General features: G+C 41.5%; 1 protein-coding gene across 1 annotated transcript in view; it reads right to left on the bottom strand.

Annotated features, from left to right (window-relative positions):
• CC2D2B (coiled-coil and C2 domain containing 2B) overlaps positions 1-19185 on the bottom strand; it is a 52171-nt gene extending 32986 nt beyond the window's left edge. The window contains exons 1-11 of the mRNA XM_060242659.1: positions 19096-19185; positions 18373-18447; positions 16086-16178; positions 12758-12938; positions 11949-12085; positions 6791-6916; positions 4553-4762; positions 4135-4232; positions 2309-2449; positions 663-789; positions 222-343 (exon numbers count right to left, since the gene is read on the bottom strand). Coding sequence (XP_060098642.1) covers positions 222-343; positions 663-789; positions 2309-2449; positions 4135-4232; positions 4553-4762; positions 6791-6916; positions 11949-12085; positions 12758-12872 — 1076 coding nt within the window. The 5' untranslated portion in view covers positions 12873-12938; positions 16086-16178; positions 18373-18447; positions 19096-19185. The remainder of the gene's footprint in view (positions 1-221; positions 344-662; positions 790-2308; positions 2450-4134; positions 4233-4552; positions 4763-6790; positions 6917-11948; positions 12086-12757; positions 12939-16085; positions 16179-18372; positions 18448-19095) is intronic.
• Positions 19186-24644: the final 5459 nt, after the last annotated feature.

Below are 24644 nucleotides of genomic sequence, written 5' to 3'. Positions count from 1 at the left end.
AAAGTATGTCACATTTTCACATTTGCTAGACCAGGCATCAGTCCAATAAACATTGAAACCAAATGTTTGATTGTTTCCATACTATTTCCTTTATTGCTTGCGTGTTACAGGACACTGCTTAGTTATTTAACATTTTAAATCCTATCTTAATAAATGCAAAAATATATATATGCAAATATATGTTATTTTCAATTTTTTTTAAAAATAACCTTGAAACTCACAGGGGGCACATATACATAGGAGTTATTTCAGTCATGAAGGTAAGATGTGGTGTGAAAATTGGCTCATTTATCTCTTTGGCATCTGTAGAGCTTAGAAAGGAAGGAGTTGAATCCAAGCATCCCTAGAAATCAGCATAAGTACATTTATTTTTTTTTAAGTGTATAAGTTAAGAATGGTATATAAGCAATTTGGATGCTCTGTAACTCTAAATTTACACTGGATATTCAGTGTTTATAAAGTCATGCAAATATCTGTAAGAAAAAGAGACTGTATATAACAACATTTGGTCTTAAAGGTGCCACTGGACTTGGTTTTTTGTTCTATTGCTTCAAACCAACATGGCCACCCACCTGGATCAGTGTATAACAAAAGAATCCAGGACTACTTTAATTCCTGTTGCTATAGCACAAACGTTTACTATTCAGGAAATCTTTAAGTACCTTATTTTTTCCACAACGTGTTGAAATTTTGTTTGAGAGATTTGAATCACTTTCTTCTCCTTCTTGCCTTATTCCTTGTTCAGCTTTTTCAGATGTGTACTTATCTGATTCAAAGTTCTTTGTCACCCTTGTCAAAAAATGGAAAGAAAATGATTAAACCTCTATATCCATACCAGCTGCTCAGTTGCATGCCAGGGAAAGTATAACGCAGATTAACTTAATGTGTAAAATAAGCCCCCAAACAAAATATATTTTTGATGGATTCCTCCAGTAGAACTGTACAATATAAAAACATATATTTCCATGATCACAGTCTGCATATATTTCCATGATCACAGTCTGCATCTAATAAGACAATTGTACAGATTGATGATATCTCCCTCCCATAACAGCCCAAACCACAACCAAATTTGCTGTTCCTGGGAGATGGAGGACGGGGGGAGGGGGATCAGAGGACCCCACACAGTATGCAGGAACAACTATCCCCCCTCTAGACTCATGGAAATGTAGGTGGAACCCAAGCCTTTGTCAGGAGGTTAAAAGGCATGGAGTGGCAATAGGTCACTCATTGATGAAGTGTTTTCAAACTCCAACTATACTATGAAATTAAGAAACACTGTTAAGCAAGTCAACAAGTATATTGATTTATGTGGACCAAAGCATAATCACAGCTTAGTATTCAAAGACAATACACCTAGACCAAACAAAGGAGAGGACCATCAGCTTGGTTTATTTGTGAATCTCCCGGCCATACGTGATTTGTTTCTTTAACCCTCCCAAGGAATCAGGGTATTTTTGACCCTGGAGTCATGGGGAAACAATGGTTTATTCATTTAAAGCTTTCTACATGCATTGACCTCCTGTTATGCCTTCTCCTCCATGAACCACAGTGCCCTGAAGTTCCTCTCTCCCTACCCCACTACTTTTCTTTTTTTTTTAATTTTGAGTTTCATCAAAAGGGAAAATGCGGTCACTTTGGCCCAATAGATTTGGCTTCAAAATGAAAACTATGCATAATGATTCAGCAGATGTTAGCACTTCTAACAGCCTTGTCTCCCTCCAATCCAAGCTTTTCATATTTTCAGTTTTAGTACTAATTAACACATTTCATATTATTGTTTCTTACAACTGACTTATTACATTTTTTTTTGCTATATTGTTAACATGGTCCCCTCTGAACACTGAAACAGGGTCAACATCACTAGTTTTTTTTGGGGGGGGGGGTTTACCTTTGGATGAAACAGTTCTGAGAAGATAAAGCACCTTGATATTTGCTTTATTTACAAATATGCATGTACTTATTAATTTGGAAAATGCATATTCCACCTCTCCAGAGAATCTGCTTAACATTTGAATCAGCCCTTACAAAGACATACCAGTTCCTTTCCCTCAGCTGGAGGACTGCAGCCTGCTCAAAACTCTGAGGCAAAAATTGATTTTCATCTTTTTATTCATTAGTTCCCACTGATGAAAGATCAACTGATCATTCTGAACTACAAACCAATAATCTACCTAACAAACAAAAGGATCACTAAGCAGTTTTAAAAATATGCTGAGATGTGTTACACTGGCCGCTGAATCACAATTTCTATGAAGAATCAAAAGCCATTTACCAAGTCATTAGAAACAGTGCCTTATCTACTTACTTTTGAAACTGCAGTTTTACAGTTGTACTGGTAAATCCTTGCTGTTGACGTACAGATTTTATTTGCTTCCACACTTTCGACATATTTTGTTTTAAAGAACTATCTCTCTGATGTTCTATGTCATATAACTTTTTAGTATTTCTTTTTAGAATGTAAAACAAAAAAATCAATTTGTCAAGAAATTACAGCTTTAATTTTTTGTTAAATTTTAAACACTGATAACAATGTAACAAAAACTTTTATAAAGAATGTATAACCTAAAAACTAAGATTACTCTCAAGAACTAATAAAAAGTTTTTCTGAATCATGAATATATTCACTATTCTTCAACAAAATTCCCAATTGCAAGATATGCTTATTTTTAAACATGCTGAAAGGACTGAAGAAAGGAGGAGTGTTACACTGAACTGCATTCATGGGTTTACATGTTCTCATGTGTCAACTTCACATAAAAGACAACTATAAAGAGTTTATCCCATTCTCATCTATTCCATTAACCTGCCCTGGTCTTCAAGCCAAACAACTAATATCCTAAATTTTTCTCCAGCCAAGAACAGGGCCACTGTTCTCCTATCCTGTAACCCAGGTACAGCTGCTGCAATATGAAGCACATGGATTAATAGGACCACACTACTTAACACAGGTAAATCCCGACAACTAAATTCTTAAATTACTGTAGTATGTAGCACACTTTCAGAAGAAATGCAAAAACACCAATATAAGAAAAGAGAAAAATGCTGAAAGCCATTTTGAAAGAAGCTGTAATGAATGCTAAACTTAATTCCCTTTACATTCTGAAGCACCTTGGCAATGTAAGTAATCCATACATTGCAGAGTACAGAGGTTGGTTCGGCGTCTCTACCTTGCGTAACATGAGTTGTGGATTCTCTTCAATTCCTGTGTGCACAGTACCCAGTTCAGATCTGGGCCATGGCATGCATGGAGAAACAGCTTCAGCCTCTCCCCACCCTGCACCATTTTCCTGGGTGCAATTTGGCCTGCTGGGATATGGATGGTATCTTTGAAAATGCACATCTTCCCATCCACATGGTTGTACTCTTCCCAAATGCTGTGCTCTTCCCAAAATGACTGGAGAAAGGCTGGTTTGGGAAAAGAGACTACCAAGGATGGGGAAAGGACATCTGGAGCACAATGAGAGCACAAATGGTGTGTATACTCCAGAAACAAGACTTCCAAGTTGAAAGATGAAGCAGAGAAAAGCCTCCATGTGGAAGCAGCCCAAGCCACTGTCTTGTAATAATTAGAGAGCGGTATAATCTCAAAAATAAAGAAACAAACATTTTATCAGATATGCAAATAGAGCACAAAATATAAATTGTTTATGTAACAAAATGTGGATATGGATAAGTGCTCAGCTCCTGCTAGGACAAGAGTGAGGAACAGTGGAAAAGAGATATTTTTTTCTCCAGTATGTTTGGCGATTTTTCTGTGACTCTAGGTTCAGTTTGGCAGGTGGGCTCTTTCAAACAGGAGAGGTGTCAAACACAAATGTGTACAGATGACATTTTGTAACAGCAGCTACTCCCAAGCTTTCCCACCTACCTACTCTACACATCCTACCCTACCTCTGGAGCACTGCCTCCCCTCCGACCAAAGCTAGGCATGGAAACATCAGAAATTCTGCCTTCTCTTCCTCTCTCTTCTCCCAAATCTGGGTCCCAAACTTAAGGCAAAAAACTTATGTCCCTTGTTCAAACCAGTTCCCAATGTTATTATTCTCTGGCAGCATTTTGTCTTCTGTCCAACAGATTTAACAGGAAAGTGCATCAGGATAGTCTGTCAACAGTGTCCATTTAAACCAATACCTTATCTGCAATCTGTAATCCTCTATAATTTTAGTGCTCAGTTGACTTGTTTCTAAGGTAGTTTCTGCTACTTTTGTGGCATTTGTTAATGCTCTGAGCTGTAATAAAAGTGAATCATTATAAAAGGTTAAATTTTCTTAGGCAATGGCCATTGTATAACATATACAAATAATAAAAATTGTAGAGCAAAAGCATCAAAGGAGCACCAGTCATTAAAATGCAAAATCATGAACAATGGGCTGGATCCAAACAATCTCTTTCTTGCTCACCAAGGAAGCTTTATTCTCAGATATGGAACTGTTTTATTTACTTAATGTACTTAAGTCTGTTCAGTAGTGACATTCAGAAACAATACAGACTACACAGTCAAAACTATTCAGTAACCATAAAATGGTAAAAAGAAAAAGGGCTTTCTTACTTTTTCAGATAGCAAATGAGTAACATTTTGCTGCTGTCTTTTCTGAAAGCACTCGTGAAGTGCAAGTAACCTGGCAGCCAACACATGCTCACGAGTAAACAGATAATGATGGCTGAAAATAATATTTGATATGTTGAGATTTAGTTGATAAATGTTGCTCAGGTCGCCAGAGTTAGTTATGATACAGCTTTCTACTTCAGGTTGCATTGCCTGTATTAGAAAGCGGGGAAAGGAAATACCCTGTCTTTAAAATACATAATCTTTATCCAAAGCAATAGAAAGACATCTTTATCTCTGTTGAACAGGCTCTGGGGCTTCTGCATGGTTTAAAAACCTTTGTTTGACTAGAGGCATCAGTGGAACAAAAGAATGAGAGAGTATGTATGTACATATATGTAAGACGCCCTGAGCCTGCTTCGGCGGGGAGGGCGGGATATAAATTAAAAATTATTATTATTATTATTACATATGTGAGTGAATATCATAGGAAATGATGTCACTCTCAAACTCCTTTCAGTTATTTTAAAAACCATTTAACATCAATATATGCAAAAAAACTGTAGCTGTTTTAAATCAAAGGTGGCCATTCCATTACCATTCTGACAGATATTACAGTACATAGCCCCTAAACACTGCTTCCTTTGACTCCATGTATGTGAAAGTCTTAACAAGTACATAAACTGTGGAATTCACTGTCAATGGATATAGTAATGGCCACTGAGCGTAGAGGGCTTCAAAAGAGGGTTAAATAGATGCATTGAGGAGAGGTCCATCATCAATTGCTACTAGCCATAGTGAAAAAAAGGAAGCTCTGTATGTAGAGGCATCAAACTAGCAACAGAAGGCAGGATCAGGCAAAGTTTCAGCCTCTGTGCCTTGTTTGTTTGGCGTTCTAGAGCACCAGATTGGCCATTGTGTGAAATAGGTCACTGAACTACGTGGTCTGATCCAACAGGCTCCTCTTATGTTCTTGTGAATTCCATACCAATTAAATTCTCAGAAATGTCCCAGACTTGGGAAAGAGTGGACTAGAATTCAGCAAAAATAAAAAATAAATATTAAATACATTTCTGCTGAAACACAACGAAAGGGCAAGAGTATTGGGTATGCTTTGGTGGTAGATTTAGAATGAAGCTTTAAAACAATGCATATGTTGCAATTTTTATGTACACAGAAAGAACACAAACAAAATAAAAAATACATTTTAAACATAAGCTATAATTCCTTACAAATTTACTTTGGGGTAACTTCAGCTGAAATAAGTGAGTCTCACAGCATTTATTTTAGATATTTATACCCCTGTATCCTCTCCAAAGTGGCTTATAGCATTCCACACCTTTCCTGCATTTTATCCTCTCAATAACCCTGTGAGATATACAATTTTCTACCTAACTTGATAAGCTGAAATATGTTGATTCTATTTTACTAGTACAGAGCACAGCTCCTAATGCAGCAGAGGCCTTTTTTCCCTCAACTTTCTTCATTAAGTCATTTTAAGAAGGAATAATGATTCCATTCAGAAATACTATGATTCATATTCCCCAGCACTGTGAGTACTCATTATTCAGCAGACTTCAAAGGGAGACCCCAGCATGAAATTATTGAATTAGAATTCTCAGGGAGTTTGATGCCATCTATTCAGGCCTCAAATGTAATGATGGTTTCCCCTCACACTTCTAGCTTAGCAACTGCACTTCTGAATCGTCACTGTGCTTATCATCTGAGGTCTCCACAGAAATGCATTCTATCTCCTTTTGACTACTGCCCCCCCCCCCGCCCATGCCCATCTATGAGTGCTGGCTGAGGATAAAACTTTATAGACATGTTAATGTTGGCTTTAGTTTATGAGAGCTCGTGCTGAAATAAATCTGTTCATTTCTCACAAACTTGTGTAGAATTTTGGAGGGGCAGGAATCTCAAGCAAAGATATAACCTAAGCCTAATTATCCTAATCTGCAGAGGAAAACCCTAAATAATTTGTTGATATGAGTAAAATTCAAGCAACCAACCATCCAACCACCCTGCATGTTCTCTTTAACTGTGATAATGGTAATGATGGTTTCTGCTCACAGTTCTTCTAGCTTAGCAACTGCAATTTTGAATTGTCACTGTGCTTATTATCCAAGCTGTCCACAGAAATGCATTTTATTTCCTTTCGACCACTTTTTAACAGGTCCATCATCAATGATGGATTCAAGAAAATCAAAACAAGACAGAGTCAAGCAAACCAAAACCAACCTTCCTGTATGTTGTCTTTAACTGTGCGTCAGTCTTAGCCGACAAAAACACTCTGCAACTATTCGATTGCTTGATTGGAGAAGGTAATGAAATTATTTCGCCGCTTTCTTCAAACCAGCTTTTCCCCTTGACAAAGTCATTCAGAAGCACAACAATGTTAAGAACATGGGAAGAACACTGCTGAATCGGACTAGCATTCTGTCCAATATTCTGTCTTACATAGTGGCCACAGTTCCTCTGGAGGACCAAAAACAGTGCTTAGAAGCTGAGACCTTCCCTTGATATCACCTCCTGCCTCTGGGATTCAGTGTTTTAGTGGATCCCAAACATAGAGGTTCTCCTCAGTCACCATGATTAGTAGCCACTGATAGACTATCTTCCATGAATCTACCTAATCCCCTTTTAAAGCTGTTTATATAGAGTTCCAAAAAGAATTTATTATAGGACACATCCACCAATTGTGGAAATATGTGGCACAGGAACCACAATTTTTAGAGCACAGCGGAGAAACTGTAGAAAAGATATGCGATAAGCATGCTGGTGGGATATGCCAGCATGCTAATGATTTAAATTCCTTTGGCAGCAAATCCTACATTTTAAAGTGCAATCCTCGGGGAGAGGGGCTGAAAACATTCAGGGAGCCAACTGACACATATGCCAGTATATCTCCAAGATAGGCTGGTGTAAGGGCCTGTTATGATGGTGCAGGCCCCCAGAGCCTCTCCATGGTTCTTGGGCACAAGCAGATGCCCTTGGAAGTTGCCTGTTGGCACCATGAAGTGAAAGTCCATGCACCAGTGTGGCTGTGGGCTGTTTCACGGTTGTGGTCAGAGATAGTTGGCTCCCTGAGTCCTTTCAACCTGGGAACACCCTCTGTCAGAGGCAGAAAGTTACACCAACAAAAAACACAGCATGGCCCATAGGCACCAACTGAACTGAAAAATCATATGCTCCATTGATGCAGACATGCCCATTGGGCCTAGAGAAGCTTAGGATGCCTACTACAGGCTCAACCAATCACCCCGCTCACCAGGGGTGGCTAAGCTCCCTCTTTAGCACCCAATCACAGCCCCCTCCACCCACAAAAACCTCAACCAGGACATCTTACAACTCAGGCCTCCATATCAGAGCTAGGCTTCCCAACCCTCCCACCCTGGCGGGGGACCCCAGGATTTCCAGCCTCTTCCCCCGCTCCCCAAAAAAACGGAAGCGGGGGGAGGGGAAAACGGCGCCAAGGAGTGTGGCGAGCCGCCCCATCTCGGAGGAGCAGCTAAGCTGAACCGGAGAAGAGGCGGTGGCAGCGCAGCGGCATCGCCCGCTCCGCTCCGCCTCTGAGGTAAAATCAGAGAAGGAGAGGGTGGAGGCAGGCCAGGAGCGTGGCGAGCCGTGAATCTGGGTCCTTCTAGGACGCAGACTCGTGGCTCGCCACGCTCCTGGCCTGCCTCCACCCTCCCCTTCTCTGATTTCACCTCAGAGGTGGAGCGGAGCGGGCGATGCTGCTGCGCTGCTGCCGTCTTTTCTCCGCTTCATCTTAGCTGCTCCTCCGAGATGGGCTCAGCCTGAGCCCATCTCAGAGGAGCAGCTATAGTGTAGTGGAGAAGAGCCCCCCCCCCACATGCACTTGGCAGGCACATCCACTCCCTCCCTGGGCTGCAGAAAGGCTGTTGTGCCAGACTTTGAATTCTGAGCTCCCTTTCCATTCTGCACGAGCCCAGGCATCTCCGCTGCCCTCCCCCCAACTCCTTAGCCTCCCTCTCCTTCCTCAAAAGGCACCCTTGGTCCTTCCTCTCTCTCTGCCCCATTCCACAGGTCTGCCCCTCCTTGCTGAATTCAGCAGCAGTAAAGAAACACAAGGCTTCCCCCTCCCACACCAGGTCCCACTCAAGAAATATCTGGGAACTTTGAGGGTGGAGCCAGGAGACTTTGGGGGTGAAGCCAGGAGCAAGGGTGTGGCAAGCACAAGAGTTCTGGCCATCACATTTAAAGGGGATCACACAGTAAAGCTGCAGTACTGCAGCTGGAGCCCTCTGCTCACAACCTGAGTTCGATCCCAGCAGAAGCTGGTTCAGGTAGCCGGTTCCAGGTTGACTCAGCCTTCCATCCTTCTGAGGTCCGTAAAATGTGTCCCCAGCTTGCTGGGCGGAAAGAAATCAGAGAAGAGGAGGGTGGAGGGAAGGGAGGCATTTAAAAAGTTGTGAGGTCCCTTTAATTGTGATGGACAGAACTCCCTTTGGAGTTCAATTGTGCTTGTCACACCCTTGCTCCTAGCTCCACCCCAGTGTCTCCTGGCTCCAACCCCAAAGTCTCCTGGCTCCACCCCCAAAGTCCCCAGATATTTCTGGAATTGGACTTGGCAACCCTAATCAGAGCTTTCTGTTGTGTGGACTTAGAGCAAGCAGCGAGGCACTTTGGTGGTGGGAAAAGCACAGAAAGGACACTTTGCACTACAATGTGAGCACCTTGTGCTAACACACAATGAAGAGAGTAAAATCCATACTCTACAACTAACCTCTCCTAATAGGTACCCCACCTTTGAAGGCTCATCCCAAAGGGGTAACCATGCACTGACAGGTAAGCAAGGGCAAGGGTCAAAAACCTGCTTTCCCATTTCCCTCACATGAAGCTGGGTGCTATGATGGTACCTCCCACACTTAAAACCAGCACTGCGTTCTTACGGGGGTGGCACAAGCCATGGTCTCCAACATGCCATGGGGGGGACCCCAGGAAAGTTTTCTGGGAGAACTATGGGGAGGGAATGTTTTCAGCCCAACTCCTAACTGTCAGCTCTGTCATTTGCCTGTTTTCCACCCATTTTTTTTCAAGTTCAAGCAAATTTTATTGAGAATATCACAAGAATACAAGTTTCAAAAATACAATGAATAAATGTTTCAAAAATAAAAAGGGGGAAAACAAAAATACAATGCCACTAACCTTATATAAGGTAAAGAAGTTGCACATTAATTATAGGGAATGAGATGGTGATAAAATTTAAATACAGTTGGGGTTGAGTAAGAACAATTTACAGAGAAAGAGTAAGGAAAGGAAGGAAGGAAGGGATACAAGTAAAAAATAAGAAGAGAGGAAAAGAGGGAGGGGGAAAGAGAGGAAAGAAGTAGGGGGAAGGGGAGAGAAAAGAAAGAGAAGGTTAATGAAGGGTGAGTAGAGAGAGACATTCTTTGACTGAGATTGAGGAGGGGTTGATAGAATTGTTGAACTTCCAGGCTAAGAAGGGTGACCAAGTGCGTGTAAACAAAGAGGGTGAGAAGTCAGGATTTGATTGCTTTCGTTTTGAGAAAGTGATCTTTTCCAAAAGGAAATATTCCCGAAGTTTGTGGGACCACATTTTGATAGAAGGAGGATCAGAGGATCTCCACTTGGAGGCGATTGCATACTTTGCTGCCATGAAAATAAAAGAAATGAGCATTCTATGGGGCTTGGCCAACATGCAGGCGACCGGTGTTGAAGCGCTAAGCATGGAATCCACTGTGTTTCGCTAACACCACTCGTAGCCATCTTCCCGCCAGGCTGGACTTCATTCCTTCATAGTGGGAATATCACGTACACACCCTGAGTCACTCCTAGCCCGCAAGCAACCCATTCGTCTCATGAATGGATTAACAGCTCAACTGTTAGTCCTAATGGCAGAGCAATACCCTCAACAATAACTCTTGCCCAGAAGATGATGAGAAAAGAGGAAGGACATCTCCTGTCACATCCAAGTCTTTTGTATACACCGGGGATACCTAGGTCAATATTTGATTCCCTATTGTCACCTTCACAGATAATCCCATCTCATCCCAAGCACCCAGCCATTTCCATACTGATACCATTGGAGCCGCCTCAGGCCCTGTCGCAACCTGGAAGTTTCCAGGATGCCCAGGACGAAGGTGAAGTTCATTGGTCAAAGCAAACACCCAATCAGGTGTCACCAAAGAACTCACCATTGGTTCTGATGATGTCCAGCCTTTGTGGTCATCACAGAACCTCCCCTCTCTCCTCCCCGTCGCCTCCCATCCCCTCGGGACTCAGGTGACTCTTTATAACCTGTGAACTAGCTACCCACAGGTGTGCTTCTATTCAGCAACCCACTCCCCGCTGTATAGATCCATCCCCGATTCCTGATCAGTTTCGGGTCCTCCCCCATTCCCTCAACTGTCGCCATCGGAGCCTTCCTTGGAGTCTGCGAGAGGTAATTATCGCCCTGTATGTCTACCCTTATATGTTCCCCTATCAATCTATCTATGTTTCTTAGACCTGTGTGAATGTGTGATTGTTTTGTATTTTTATCTTGTATGAAAGAACTATTATTCTGAATAAATTACAATTGGTTTTATTAAATTAGAGTCCATTTTATTGAGCATTTACTCTCTGGATGGTTGAGCCTGGTATACATTTGGTAAAAAGATTCCTAATAAGCCAGGTGCCACCCTAACTAATTCCCCAACCTCGTTTTGAGGGCATTTCAGCTTACAACCTCCAAAGCTGACAGAGCGGTGGGTTCCCTCCCTCATCTCGCAGACTGCTGTGTGAAAAGGGGAGGGGACAGAGAGCAGTCTGAGTGAATGGGCCAGCTTGGTGCAGTGGTTAAGAGTGTGTGACTAGATCTGGGACACCCAGATTCTGATCCCTACTTGCACTATGGAAGCTCAGTGGGTAGCCTTGGTCCAGCTGCACACTCTTAGGCTGATTCCGCACTCACCTTGGCCCGGGGCAGGCTTCTGTTTCTGCGCGAAATAAGCTGGCAATTTTGCACCAGTTGTGCCGTGCTGCCATTTTGCGTGGGGCAAACCTGTGATTTGCCCCACCACAGTGTAAACCTGAAAAAACAGGTTTACACTGTGGCGGGGCAAATTGTGGGTTTGCCCCGTGCAAAATGGAGGTGCAGAGCAACTGGTGCAAAATTGCCAGCTTGCTCTGCGCAGAAACGGAAGCCTGCCCTCGGCCAAGGTGAGTGCGGAATCAATCTCAGCCTAACCAACCTCAGAGTTGTTGCAAGCATGAACAGGAGGAGAGGAGAATGATGGAAGCCACCTGTGGTCCCCATGGGGGAGGAAGTTGGGAAATGAATAGTGTGAATGAATTAAGTTCTTAACTGTGTGTCCACTCTAGGAAGGGAAGGGCTTCTGTCACTCAGGGGAAGATAAAAGAATAAATGCACCTGTGCTTGCTGAAGAAGACGATTTTCCATTTTGTGGTACGTTTTCCTAGAAACAGAAGGCTTTCTTGGAACATAAAATCCTTCATCTTCTAAGAGTCGTGGCAACATGTTGATAGGTAGCTGCTGGCTCTGCACAACTGAGAATAATCATCATGTCACTAAAATTCATTTTAGTTTTATTTATGGTAATATTTAACACTTCATATAAAGAATTATGGATATGGCTGTTTCTATTATGTACATAGAATGATCTTGTGCAATTTTTAAAAGCATATCGTTGTGTGTATCGCTGTGCCTCCCTCCTTCTCCCTTTGGGAAAAAGGAGGGGGGAGAGGGCTGCTTTGCTGCTCTGGCTTATCCGGGAAGAAACACAAAATGGCCACCAAGAAAAGCAGGCAAGGGAGAATTAAGCAGACAACAGCCAGTTGCTGGAGGGCCTGATTGGAGCCATTTGAGGGCCTGATCTGGCCCGCGGGCCAGATGTTTAACACCCCTGTTCTAGGACCTTCTAAACAATACATGTGAATAAGGAAGATGCAGGTGTGAAAGTACTTTCATATATTAATGTGAGCAGCTGCAGGAAATGAACTGAATTGCCTCACATGCACATTCTCATGGAATTGTACTTAACAAATGGCTGCCTCTAAAAAAAAAAGCTTTGGATAAATGCACAAGGCCAAGAGAAGAAATTACAACATATAATACAAAATAAACATATCAATTGTGATTTTAACAAGAAAACTCTACCATGTCAAAACAATCTTTTAAGATCAACGTAAAAATCATCAATGTATTTCAAAACATTGTACCTGGGGAACTGCTTGGTACAAAAAGTGGCTCAGATTGCTTTTTCTTGCCTGAGTTATTTGATTCATATTCAGGAGGCTTTATTTCAAGCAATTCTGGCAGCAGTATTTCTTTCATTTGGTCAAGCAGCAGGGTTTGTTCATTCAAATCACAGAGGCTTTGAGGACTGTCTTCTGATGAATTCTATTGTTTGTTCATCAAGAAGAAAATCAGTGGGATATATATATAAAGTGTTTAAGAGAAGTCTGCAGAATAACTAAAAACATAATATGGTCTAGATTAAAAAAATACAGAACAGATATAAGCACTTCTTAGAGAAAAATATTTCACACAGATTTGCTAGTCTCACAGAATGTCATCATTTCTGGGCAGCCAACAAAACAAGGCCTAAAGTCGTACCAGTAGGCATTTTTACATGATAAGCACTTTTTAGGTTTGCTTTAACAATGTTATTTATTATTCATGTTTATGCTCTATTTGTTTCTATGTGGCTGACTGCAATGCCCTTTGGCCACATCCAGAAAATGCTACTATACTGTACTGTGATCATGATGCTTAGGAAATTTGTTTTCCTACCTTTCAAGTTTAGTGGCCATGCACCAGAGCAGAATCCTCCTATGAGACATTAAATGGGTCCTGGATACACCTTCCCTCTTCCTCTTTGAGAACAAATATCAACACTCACAGGATAATTTCCTTTGCAGGTTAGTTGACATTGATCTGATTTGCCTAAATTTACAATCCTATGTCCTTGTATGGGTGGGGCGGGAAGGGGGTAAGCCCACAAAAATCAGTGGCGCACATTTTCATAGGACTGTACATTTCAGCATGCAACTGCTGCTTCATAACTGCCAAAAAATGAACCACATAAGGAAAATTCTAATGCAGATGAAATATCACAAACATGATTGCTGTTCTCTGGACTGTGCATACATTTTGATGCACTATCCACTGCACACATGGGAAGAGGCCTAAGGTCTTGCTGCTTGTGGTCTCTCCCCTGCCCCACCATGACAACCATCTCTAACTTAGTTGCCGCCCTTTGGCAGCCTGTTTGTAAGAGTCTAGACCAAGACCAAGACTTCATAAAGCAAAAAAGAGCCATTTCAGGGAAGTTACGTACCCACCCCCCCACCCACCCAAAAATAGAACAGCTTTTACCAGGTGTTGCAACTAATTGCCTAAAAAACAAAATACTTTCCGGAAATAGTAAGTTTCAGCGAAATGTCTCCCTGAGCCCGTTTGGGGAGGGTGGGATATAAGTGCAATAAATAAATAAATAAACTGATAAGACCAAGGTTGTGGTAAGAAATGAAACAGAGTTTGTGAAATATACCCAAAAGTAAGAAAACGATAAGCCCTTTCTTCTGGAGTTGGTTAATTGCTATTGCAGTAGGAACAGAAAACAAGTCAAGGACACAGAGACTCTTTTCACCCAACCTAAGATACAGAAGTAAGCTGCCAAAACTTTGTAGTCGCAGTTAAAGACATCATGAGTCATGAATACCTCCAGCATCACCCCCCACCCCTACATTCTCCTTGAAAAGCAAAGGAGACTCCCAAGAATTCATAAATTATGTTGGCTTGAATGTTTCTAAACTTTCTGAACATATTAGATTGTCTAATCTTGTCTCATTTAAATGCCCCAATGAAAATGAATTATTGCTCTCTTATACCCTACCCTCCCACCAGCAACACTGTGCTTCCTCCTCTGGTGAAAAGAAATTCACAGCTTTGATCCTGCTGCTTTCCACAATGACTCCAAGTTGGATGCAAAATACTTTGGAAGAGATGGATTCCATCTCTGTAACTTCTCACATGTTCTCTATGAAAGCCAAGGCCAAATTAGAAGAGATGAAAGAGACACATGAACAATCTCTTAACATTTTTTTCCTGAACTGAAATGCAGGTGTGGAAAGCAATTTTGATCAAAACAGTGAAAACAAGACAACTGTTTGATATTACTATCAGAGTTAGGGTTGCCAACCTATGAGTGGGGACTCAAGATCCTACAGAATTACAATGGATCTCCAGACTACAGAGATCAGTTCCCCCAAAGAAAATGGCTGCTTTGGAGAATGGAATCTATGGCAGTTTAGCCTGATGTGCTCTCACCTTCCCCCACCTCCACAATCTCCAGGAATTTCTTAGTCTGGAGCTGGCGAACATAATTTGGTGTATACTTTCTCCTGATATAAAAGCTATGATTCAAAAAAGTATTTTAGATGCACTCACAAAAGCATAGTACACACCGCTAGAGTTTCTGTTAAATTTTTCACAGCAGCAGTTCCCCTCTCTCAGAGATGCCCATGCAATGTGTGTAGGGCTTTCCTACAGGATCATCACACTGCTCATTTTTATTTGTTCAAAATAGCATAGTAGTCATTTCTCTGAAGCAGAAAAGCCTTACATAGCACCATGGAAGGTCTTGCATCAAGGAGGATATAAATGTGTGGCAAATGACAGCCATAAACTAGATTAAAAATAATTATTTAATTTGGAAATATACAAGTGAGAAACCTGTTAAAATATGAAGAGGAGAGGCATTTACTTCCACCACCACTCCACTCTGTTTTCACTTTCCCTTGTTCCTCCTCCACCATTATCTTGCTGCTTGGCATCCATTTTGTCTCCAGCTCCTAAATTTCCCTACCACCTTTTCTGGCTTCTGCTTTCCTCTACCCACACCCCAGAGGGTCCCCATTCCTGTTACTGCAGCCTTGCCCTTCACCACCTCTACTCTCCCCATCACTTGTTTGGCTGCATTTTGGTTGCTTCAGCACACACACACACGCTGCTGTTGCTATTATACTTGAAAGTGGAGGCTGTCTCCTAATTTTATTTTTATTTGTGTGCTTTTCTGAAAACCTGGGTTTCCCCCCATGTTTATAGAAATATCTGCCATAACCCTGCCTGAACACCCCTTTAGGATTTGTAAAATGTGGGGAAAGGCATCCATGGCTATTATAATGTATGTGATAGTAATCATCGCAAATGGTTAATGCAAAAGCTGCCAAAAAAAGAAGTAAAGAACTTCCTAAAAAGTTCCAGTTGCACAAACAGTGCCTTTACACTTGTGTAAAATACTTATTTTGATTATAATAGAAGACACCATTAATCCAAGAACCTTATGAAAGGACTATGTTATTCTTATCCTTGGGTTCTTTTCTATTTTATAAATAAATTATGAGCCTCAGACAATAAGTTTTCAATATATATCATTTCATAGTTTTCTCTTAAATATAGCAGAAAGAGTGAATTAAATGTGCAGAACTGTTTGAACACCAGGACATCTAAGAACAGTTTTTATGAAGAGAAGAATAGTGATACCTTTTCACCCTCCTGACCTGTTTCTTTCAGCTTTGGACAGTCTTCAAACGATGCAGTGAAAAATTTAAAGCATTCATCTAAGGCAATTTCATTCTGAGGCTGAAAAAAGCCAAGAAATTATCAGCATTGCTAACATCCATCCTTCTCGACTTTCTTTTTCTTCATTCCTCATTTTTACTGACAGTGTCACCATCCATCTTGGCACTGAGGCTTGATTTGGTCTTCAATTTCTCCCTCTTCCCTGTCTCCTGTATTTAATGTTATACTGTGATAACACCGCCCCTTCTATGCTATAAAAATCCATGTCTTCCTCCCAAATAAAACTCAGCTTCGAGCTTGAGCCATATCCTACTGTAACTGTGGCAACCTATTCCTCTCAGACCTTTCCTTGTCATACTGAAGTTATTGCATCTCTATTGCAAACTCCATTGCCAAAGTCATATATCATTCAGGTCATGTAATGCATTTTCTCAGATCTCTGTATTCACTCTGCTTGCTTCTGCATTCACCACAAATTCCTCATACTGACCTTTGAAGCTGGTCATGGCCTTGCCCTCGCTACATCTTTTAACCCTAATAATATATTACTGTCTCATGACCTTCCATTTCCAACTCCAGCATCCACTGTAACAAGTTTCCTACTACCCATTTTGTTAAGTACAGGTGAGCACACACAATTGCATTTGCTTGTCTTTTTTTGCTGGCTTCTTTTACTCCACCCGTTTCTCTGTTGTTGTTTAAGTCTTTCCATTATCAAAATTTAGATTACCGTACTTACAAGTTCTGCAGAAGGAGGGGGATATGACTTATATATAACGTTATTCATACATTAGTAATAAAGGTCCAGACAATATTACATTTGCATGGTTAATTAAAATATATTTAAAACAACAGTCACATTTCAACCAATGTAGTATAGGGCATTTGAAATGTTTACATCTGTCAGAGTAAAGAGTTGGATCAGATGATGCACAAATGGAGTGAAGTTCACATAAAAGAACTTTTCCATTTCCTTCTTCCCATTGCAGTTCCCCAAGAAGGAGTTTATCTAACTCCCTCTTACCTTCAATAGAAGAGCTTACACAAGAATGTGTGTTTGAGAGAGAGAGACTTTTGCTGATTCCCACAGCAATCCACCCCCCGTGTGCTCACAACATTCCATACTGTCCACCACATATCTTCTAGGTAAGGTTGCTAGGTCCAAGTCAGGAAATATCTGGGGATTTTGGGGATGGAACTGGGAGACTTTCCCATTCCCTAAAAATAAATAAATAAAAATACAGCAGTGCAGTTCCCCTGAATACAGTCTTCATTTCTTCACCCCCTTTTTTGCATTCAAATGGTTCCGCAGCAATTGCACTTCCACTAAAATGAAAGTGAACACACACACACACAAAGCAGCCAAAATAAACAGTCTGCATGCCCACACTTTTGTGATCTCCCTGGAGCAATGGTATAGATAGCTTTACTCACTGGAGTTGCTGAATGTAACAACCTGCTGTATTTCAACCAACTTATGGAGAGAGTGGTCTGGGGGGTGGAGTTTTCATCTATCCCATAGCCAGGTTCTAGTTAATGCTTTACTATCCCTTTTACTATGCAAAGGGAATCTGAAAGTGTAGCAGGAAAAGTCCTGTGTTGTCCAGAGGGATTGGGTTCTCTAGCTTCCTCTCCCTCACACACACGTGGCTGTTCCTGTTTGCCTCCCACTTCAGTCTTGCTAGATTAAAGGCACACACACACACACACCTTCCAAAACAGAAGCCATTGCAAGCTTCTGAGCCTGCCTGAGATCTAAAGGTACATGGGAGGGACGGTGGCTCAGTGGTAGAGCATCTGCTTGGGAAGCAGAAGGTCCCAGGTTCAATCCCTAGCATCTCCAAAAAAGGGTCCAGGCAAATAGGTGTGAAAAACCGCAGCTTGAGACCCTGGAGAGCCGCTGCCAGTCTGAGAAGACAATACCGACTTTGATGGACCAAGGGTCTGATTCAGTATAAGGCAGCTTCATATGTTCATATGTACATCGTGGCTGTTGGGGAGGGAGATGCCTGCAAAACCAGGGGATCTCCTGCCCAGAACTGGGGACTGGCAAGCCTACTTCCAGAGCTGCAATGGGAAGCAGATCTTGCCACAGTTCCATTCTGTGATGTTTATCCCATTTGTGGTTCTTTGGATCCAAGCCTATGTAATCATAATTAAACATGCTCAAATTAAGCCTCAAAGTGAACACGGAGAAAAGCAATTTACTCACTCACTCTCAGCAGCCATTTTATAATTATTTATTTACCTCCTTTATAACTTCAAAGTTCTCGTCTTTAGTATCAAAGTGATGTTCCTCAGATGATATTTCTTCTTGTACAGTCTAAAACAAAACATATCTTAGGCCCTGTTCACACAGCATGTTGAGTCCATGTTAAACTGACCTGGTTCTGTTCATATCTTTGTTCCGGATATTATCGATCAGACTGCCATACTGCAATTCAAATCACTCCGCGGTGAAACCGTCTTCTGCCATCCACACAACGACACCGTGCAGTTCTTGTTTCCTCAATTATTATGTGCATGTGCACATTATGCGCATATGTGCAAGCACGCATGCACATAGGTAAAACATTATGTGGTTATGCGGTTATGCACATATCATTAAGTAGTAAAAAAAATGGCGACCATAAACCAGATGTCTGAGGCTCCTTTTACTCTGGGACAGCCTTCAGACATCCGGAAGTTGGTTAATATAGCAGAACTATCCAGACAGAGAAAACTACGAGGTGAAACTGGACAACTCAAAAAACACCGCATAGGAGCAGGTAACAAAATAATCCAGTTTTGAGAAGGATTGTGGGGGGCTACCACGAGTTAATACCGGGAGGCAGATGTTACTGTCTGATCAGCCACTTTAAATCCAGATGGAAACAGCAGCGACATCTGATTATATTGTGCGTCTGAACAGGGCCTTAGTGTACTTTTTCTCATCAAGAATAAAAAAGGAAGAAGCACAAAGTGCACTTACAGGCTTTCCATATTTTGCAGAGGATTTCTTTCTGAGTTGCTTCAGGCGTTGTGGGAAAGAAGATGAGCCTTCCAAATGGACTGAACTTTCCACCTTTCATGCACATAAATACAACATGTGTTACCTGAGCAGTAAAAGCTTTATCTTATTAATTACCAAATACCAGTGTTGATTATTATCAAAGATTTAAAAGTTAAAAATAATAGAGCTAGTACAAGCCTTAAAGACATCCAAACATCATATAAATGCCACATCAGGAAAAAATACAGATGTTTAAAAAGGCTCAAAAGCCAAGGAAAAGGTCAATAGAATCTCCATTTCCAAAAGCCATCTGAAAAAAAGTATATTGTAATCAGCAGAGTTTGGATTAAACAAATGGCCCCGGGAAGATTGTTCCATTATTCATAGCTGGAAAAGTTCTCTCAGGGCTTTTTTTGTAGCAGGAACTCCTTTGCATATTAGGCCACACACCCCTGATGTAGCCAATCCTCCAAAAGCTTAAAGGGCTCTTCTTACAGGGCCTACCATAAGCTCTTGGAGGATTGGCTACATCAGGGGTGTGTGACCTAATATGCAAAGAAGTTCCTGCTACAAAAAAAGCCCTGCCTCTCCTAATCTTGCTGCTAAATAAGTTGGCAACCAGATCAGGACCTCACCTACACATCTATACTGCTGGGAAAGTTCAAATGTCGGGGGAGGAGGAGCCTGCAAAACAAGGGGATCTCTTGCCCAGAACTGGGGACTGGCACGTCTACTTCCAGGGCTGCAATGGGAAGCGGCTCTTGCCACAGATTCATTCTACGATGTTTATCGCATTTGTGGTTCTTTGGCCCTCTTTCAGATACGCTGGACCCAGAGTGTTTAGGTCATTATAGTTCAAAACATGTATGGTAAAATACAGCTGAAAAAATACTGCCAGCCAGTACATTTACCACAATACATTTACATATCAAGATTTTGGATACATCTCCCTGATATCAATCTGACTGCAGCACTTTGCATCAGCTGCAGTTTCTGAAATATCTTTTTGAGAAGCCCCACTTAAAGCAAATAACAGTAACATCACATTCTATAATTACAAAAATAAATACTATTTTTTACCTTTAAACTCTTCAACTTTACTCTTACTCTGTCTCGCAGTGCTTCAGTTAAACGGCTTTGATTTTCTACATCGCCCACAGCTAGTATTTTTAAGAAACAGCAAAAATTTTTAGAACATGTTTTGCAACATACATATTTTCTTCTGTGTTCTGCAATCCATAGTTCATTTAGGTATTCATACATTTCAGTTAGACAGCCATTTTTTTTGCAATGCGTTCCAGACCAATTTTATTTTTGCACCAAGCCTCAAATAATAATTCACTGCCTAGCAAAAAGTGCTTAACTGTTGTTGGATTGTGCCCTTACTAAATAAATCTAACACAAAACTTCTATATTTACAATAGTTAATAAACCTTCATTCCAAATTAAATACAATTTTCAATATTTGGGAAGTATTTAGCTTGCATTAATTTATTAGTGTTCTTTATCTGAATTACATATTCCCATTTTAACTAGGATCTGGGAAACCCATCTTCAAATCTCTCCTCTGCCATGGAAGATTGCTGGGTGACCTTGGGCCAACGAGCTTCACATCTAAAATAATTTTAGGCCTTCTTGTGTTATTTTGTGCCACTAGTGAATTCCCACTAAAATAGAATGAAAAAAGAGGGAATGAATGGAGATCGGGCACTGTGGCCAGATTTAAGCACATGTAGGTAATTTCTACACTGATGATACTGGCTGCTCATTTTTCATAACTCTGCAACCGAAAGAACAGCTGTGTACTTTTAAAAAAATGAAGGCTGGGAATCTATATAATGTTAAATTAATATATCTATTATCTTTTGTGCCAGAAAAAAGCCCTCCAGTGGCAGGGTTAAAATGAAAGCCACAGAGGGTGGAGCTAAGGAAAGTTCTGTTTGGATGCTCCATTTCTACAGCCACAGATTAGGTCCACAGTAGCGAAGAAGAAGAACAGATTGAATGACTGAATTTATACCCCACTCTTTACTACCTGAAGGAGACTCAAAGAGGCTTACAATCTCCTTTCCCTTCCCCTCCCACAACAGACACCCTGTGAGGCAGGTGGAGCTGCAAAAGTTCTCCAAGAACTGCTCTTGAGCAGAACAGCTTTGAGAGAACTATGGCCAACCCAAAGTCACTCCAGCAGGTGTATGTGGAGGAGTGGGGAATCAAACCCAGTTCTCTCAGATAAGAATCCACGCACTTAATCCACTGTTATAGCATTGGAAAAAGTCCAGAAAAGGGCAACTAGAATGATTAAAAGGTTGGAACACTTTCCCTATGAAGAAAGGTTAAAATGCTTGGGGCTCTTTAGCTTGGAGAAACGTCGACTGCGGAGTGACATGATAGAGGTTTACAAGATTATGCATGGGATAGAGAAGGTAGAGAAGAAGTACTTTTCTCCCTTTCTCACAATACAAGAACTCCTGGGCATTCAATTAAATTGCTGAGCAGTCGGGTTAGAATGGATAAAAGGAAGTACTTCTTCACCCAAAGGGTGATTAACATGTGGAATTCACTGCCACAGGAGGTAGAGGTGGCTACAAGCATAGACAGCTTCAAGAGGAGAATGGATAAGCAGAGCTCCATCAGTGGCTATTAACCACAGCTTATTGTTGGAACTCTGTCTGGGGCAGTGATGCTGTATATTCTTGTGCTTGTGGGGAGCAGTGGAAGGGCTTCTAGCCCCACTTGTGGACCTCTTGATGGCACTTGGTTTTTTTGGCCACTGTGTGACTGTTGGACTGGATGGGCCATTAGCCTGATCCAACATGGCTTCTCTTAAGTTCTTATGTAATGACTAACTATTCATTTATGAGTGCTGTGAGAACAAGTAGTATTTAATTTTGCTATAAAAACAACATTGAAAGGACAAATGCAAAGGCATCAGGACCTTTACTGAACAAGACTGACTTCCCAATATACATATAATAGGATCTTATTGTGGGGAGAAGGTATTGCAATGTTTTAGAGGAAATACAGTGCTACAGCTTGGGGGAGGGACAGTGGCTCAGTGGTAGAGCATCTGCTTGGTAGAGCATCTGCCAGGTTCATTCCCCTGCATCTTCAATTAAAAAGAGTCCAGGCAAATAGGCATGAAAAACCTCAGCTTCAGCTGCTGCTAGTCTGAGTAGACAATACTGAGTTTGATGGACCAAGGGTCTGATTCAGTATAAGGCAGCTTGATATGTTCATATGTGAAACTTTATTTTTATTCCACTTTCAACTTGCAGCAGTGTAACAGGTTCATCATGTGGAACCATTGTTAAGTCTGATGTATGAAAATATCCTTTATCTTCAGCTTGGTAAGGAAGGAAAATACTGAATTACCTCCATGTGGATTTGGGTCTAAGACTTCACCTGTCTGTATTCTTTCACCATACATGTCATCTTGCACTTGCTATGCAAAGGGAAACAAATTGCAAGTTATTGGAATCAAAATAATTTTTCACATTTATAAATATAATGCTTAAACAACACAATTCCTCAACCTCTCAATCCCCTACTTTTGCTCCTGAAATTTCTAACATCTCAATAGGAAAGTGGAACCTTGGCTGTTTAGATAATGGGATTATGAATGTGGTCGCATTTTAATCTCAACTACATTATGAAAGTCACCTGATTTTCTTTTTTTAAAAAACCCCTTTAAACAAAAAGTGTGTTAAAAATGCATATGCTTCCCTTTAAAAATATACCTTCTAGGAGAAAGAGCATGGGAGAACAAAGGAGTCTTTGGGGAAAGAAAACTTGTTTCAAATTCTGTTTCAATAAATGTTATAAAATTCTCTAGAGTAATATGTATTAATGTACCTTTATTTTCGAGTTTCCTTTCCGTGCAGAGATTTTTTTCCCTGATATATGTTTGCGAACTTCTTTCTGGAAGTAAGGAAGAAAATGTTTCAAATTATCATACATAGAATACATAACTTTATAATATAAGGAAATCAACTTGTGAAACCACATATTTTTACGGACTACATATAGATATGTTATTTGAGATCTGAAGGCCACTAATTCATTTATCAGAACAAATGTACAAATTTGGAGAGGGACCATGGCACAGTGGTAGAGTATCCGCTTGGCATGCAGAAGGTCCCAGATTCAATCCCTGGCATCTCCACCTAACAAAAAAGGGGACCAGGCAGTAGGCAATGTGAAAGACTTCAGCCTGAGGTCCAGCAGAGATGCTGCCAGTCTGTGTAGACAATACTGACTCTGATGGACCAAGGGTCTGATTCAGTATAAGACAGCTTCATGTGTTAATGTAACCAATTTTTTATACTGCATTACATTAAACTTCCAAATCAATTCCAGCAGTTTAACAATCTTCAATAGCACATTCTATCATTAAATTTAGGCTCCCTATATTTATTTATGTAATTTACTTAATTCATTTATACCCCACCTTTCTCCCCAATAGGGATCCAAAGTGGCTTACATCTTTCTCTTGTCCTCCATTTTATCCTCATAAAAACTTGGTGAGTCAGGATAGACTGAGAGAGTATGACTGGCCCAAGGTCACCCAGCAAGCTTCCATGGCACAATTGGGGTTCAAAATTGGGTCTTCCTGATACCAGTTTGACACTCCTAAAAGTAGTCAACTATATATATATATATATATATATATATATATATATATATATATATATATATATATTACACCATTAGTTTAGCTTTTTTAAAAAAAACTCATGCTGCCAAATATCACATGAATTAATTTGATGCTACAGAAGAAGAGTATTGATACTCGGGCAGCCCAATCCAGACGTAAGTGGCGGCCGGCTGTGGCGTAGCTGCCACGCCGCTAGTAGACTTCCTGGGGACTTCGGCAAGCTGGAGTGTGGGGAGGGGAGAGGCGTAGCTTGCCGTGAGGGAGACGGTCGCCAAGGCAACACTGCTGGCATAGACACGCAAGGGAGGCAGAGGCAGCCGGAGGGGAGGGCCAGCCCACCCCCCCATTGACAGTCAGAGATGGGGAGAGACGGCCCCAGAGAGGCTAATAGCCATCCCCAATCCACCTCCAAACAGAGAACAGAGCCAATGATGGACAGACCATCAAAGGCAAAGGAGAGATGTCCCACCAACACAGGGAGGGAACAGGAGTGAGGCTGGACATGCATGTACGAGAAGCCTGGCTTGGTGGCGAGGCGGGGGTGGGGGCGAGACAGGCCCGCACGGGACCACGGAGAAGCTGTCAATCCCCTCACACCCTCCCACTGCCAGAGACTCTGCCATTGGCAGGCAGACAAGCAGGAAGTACCAAGTGCAGGAGTTCGTTGTCATAGACAGCGGCTGGAATGTGTGTCTGGGAGTGAGCAGCCCAGCAGCAGACACACCCCACCCAGAGACCCCCTGTGTTGCCCTGACGCCCCCTGCCATGTGCATGGAACACCTCCCCTGGGGGCCACAGAACTCAGAGTGCAAGTTCATCAGCCACAGAACTCTGAGTCCACTTCATCATCCACCCTCCTTAGTGCCCTGCG

Source organism: Heteronotia binoei, chromosome 6 (assembly GCF_032191835.1).
Source record: "Heteronotia binoei isolate CCM8104 ecotype False Entrance Well chromosome 6, APGP_CSIRO_Hbin_v1, whole genome shotgun sequence".
In the NCBI taxonomy this organism is placed as follows: domain Eukaryota; kingdom Metazoa; phylum Chordata; class Lepidosauria; order Squamata; family Gekkonidae; genus Heteronotia; species Heteronotia binoei.
The sequence above is the reverse complement of the archived record's forward strand: the minus strand, read 5'-3'. Positions and strand labels throughout refer to the sequence as shown.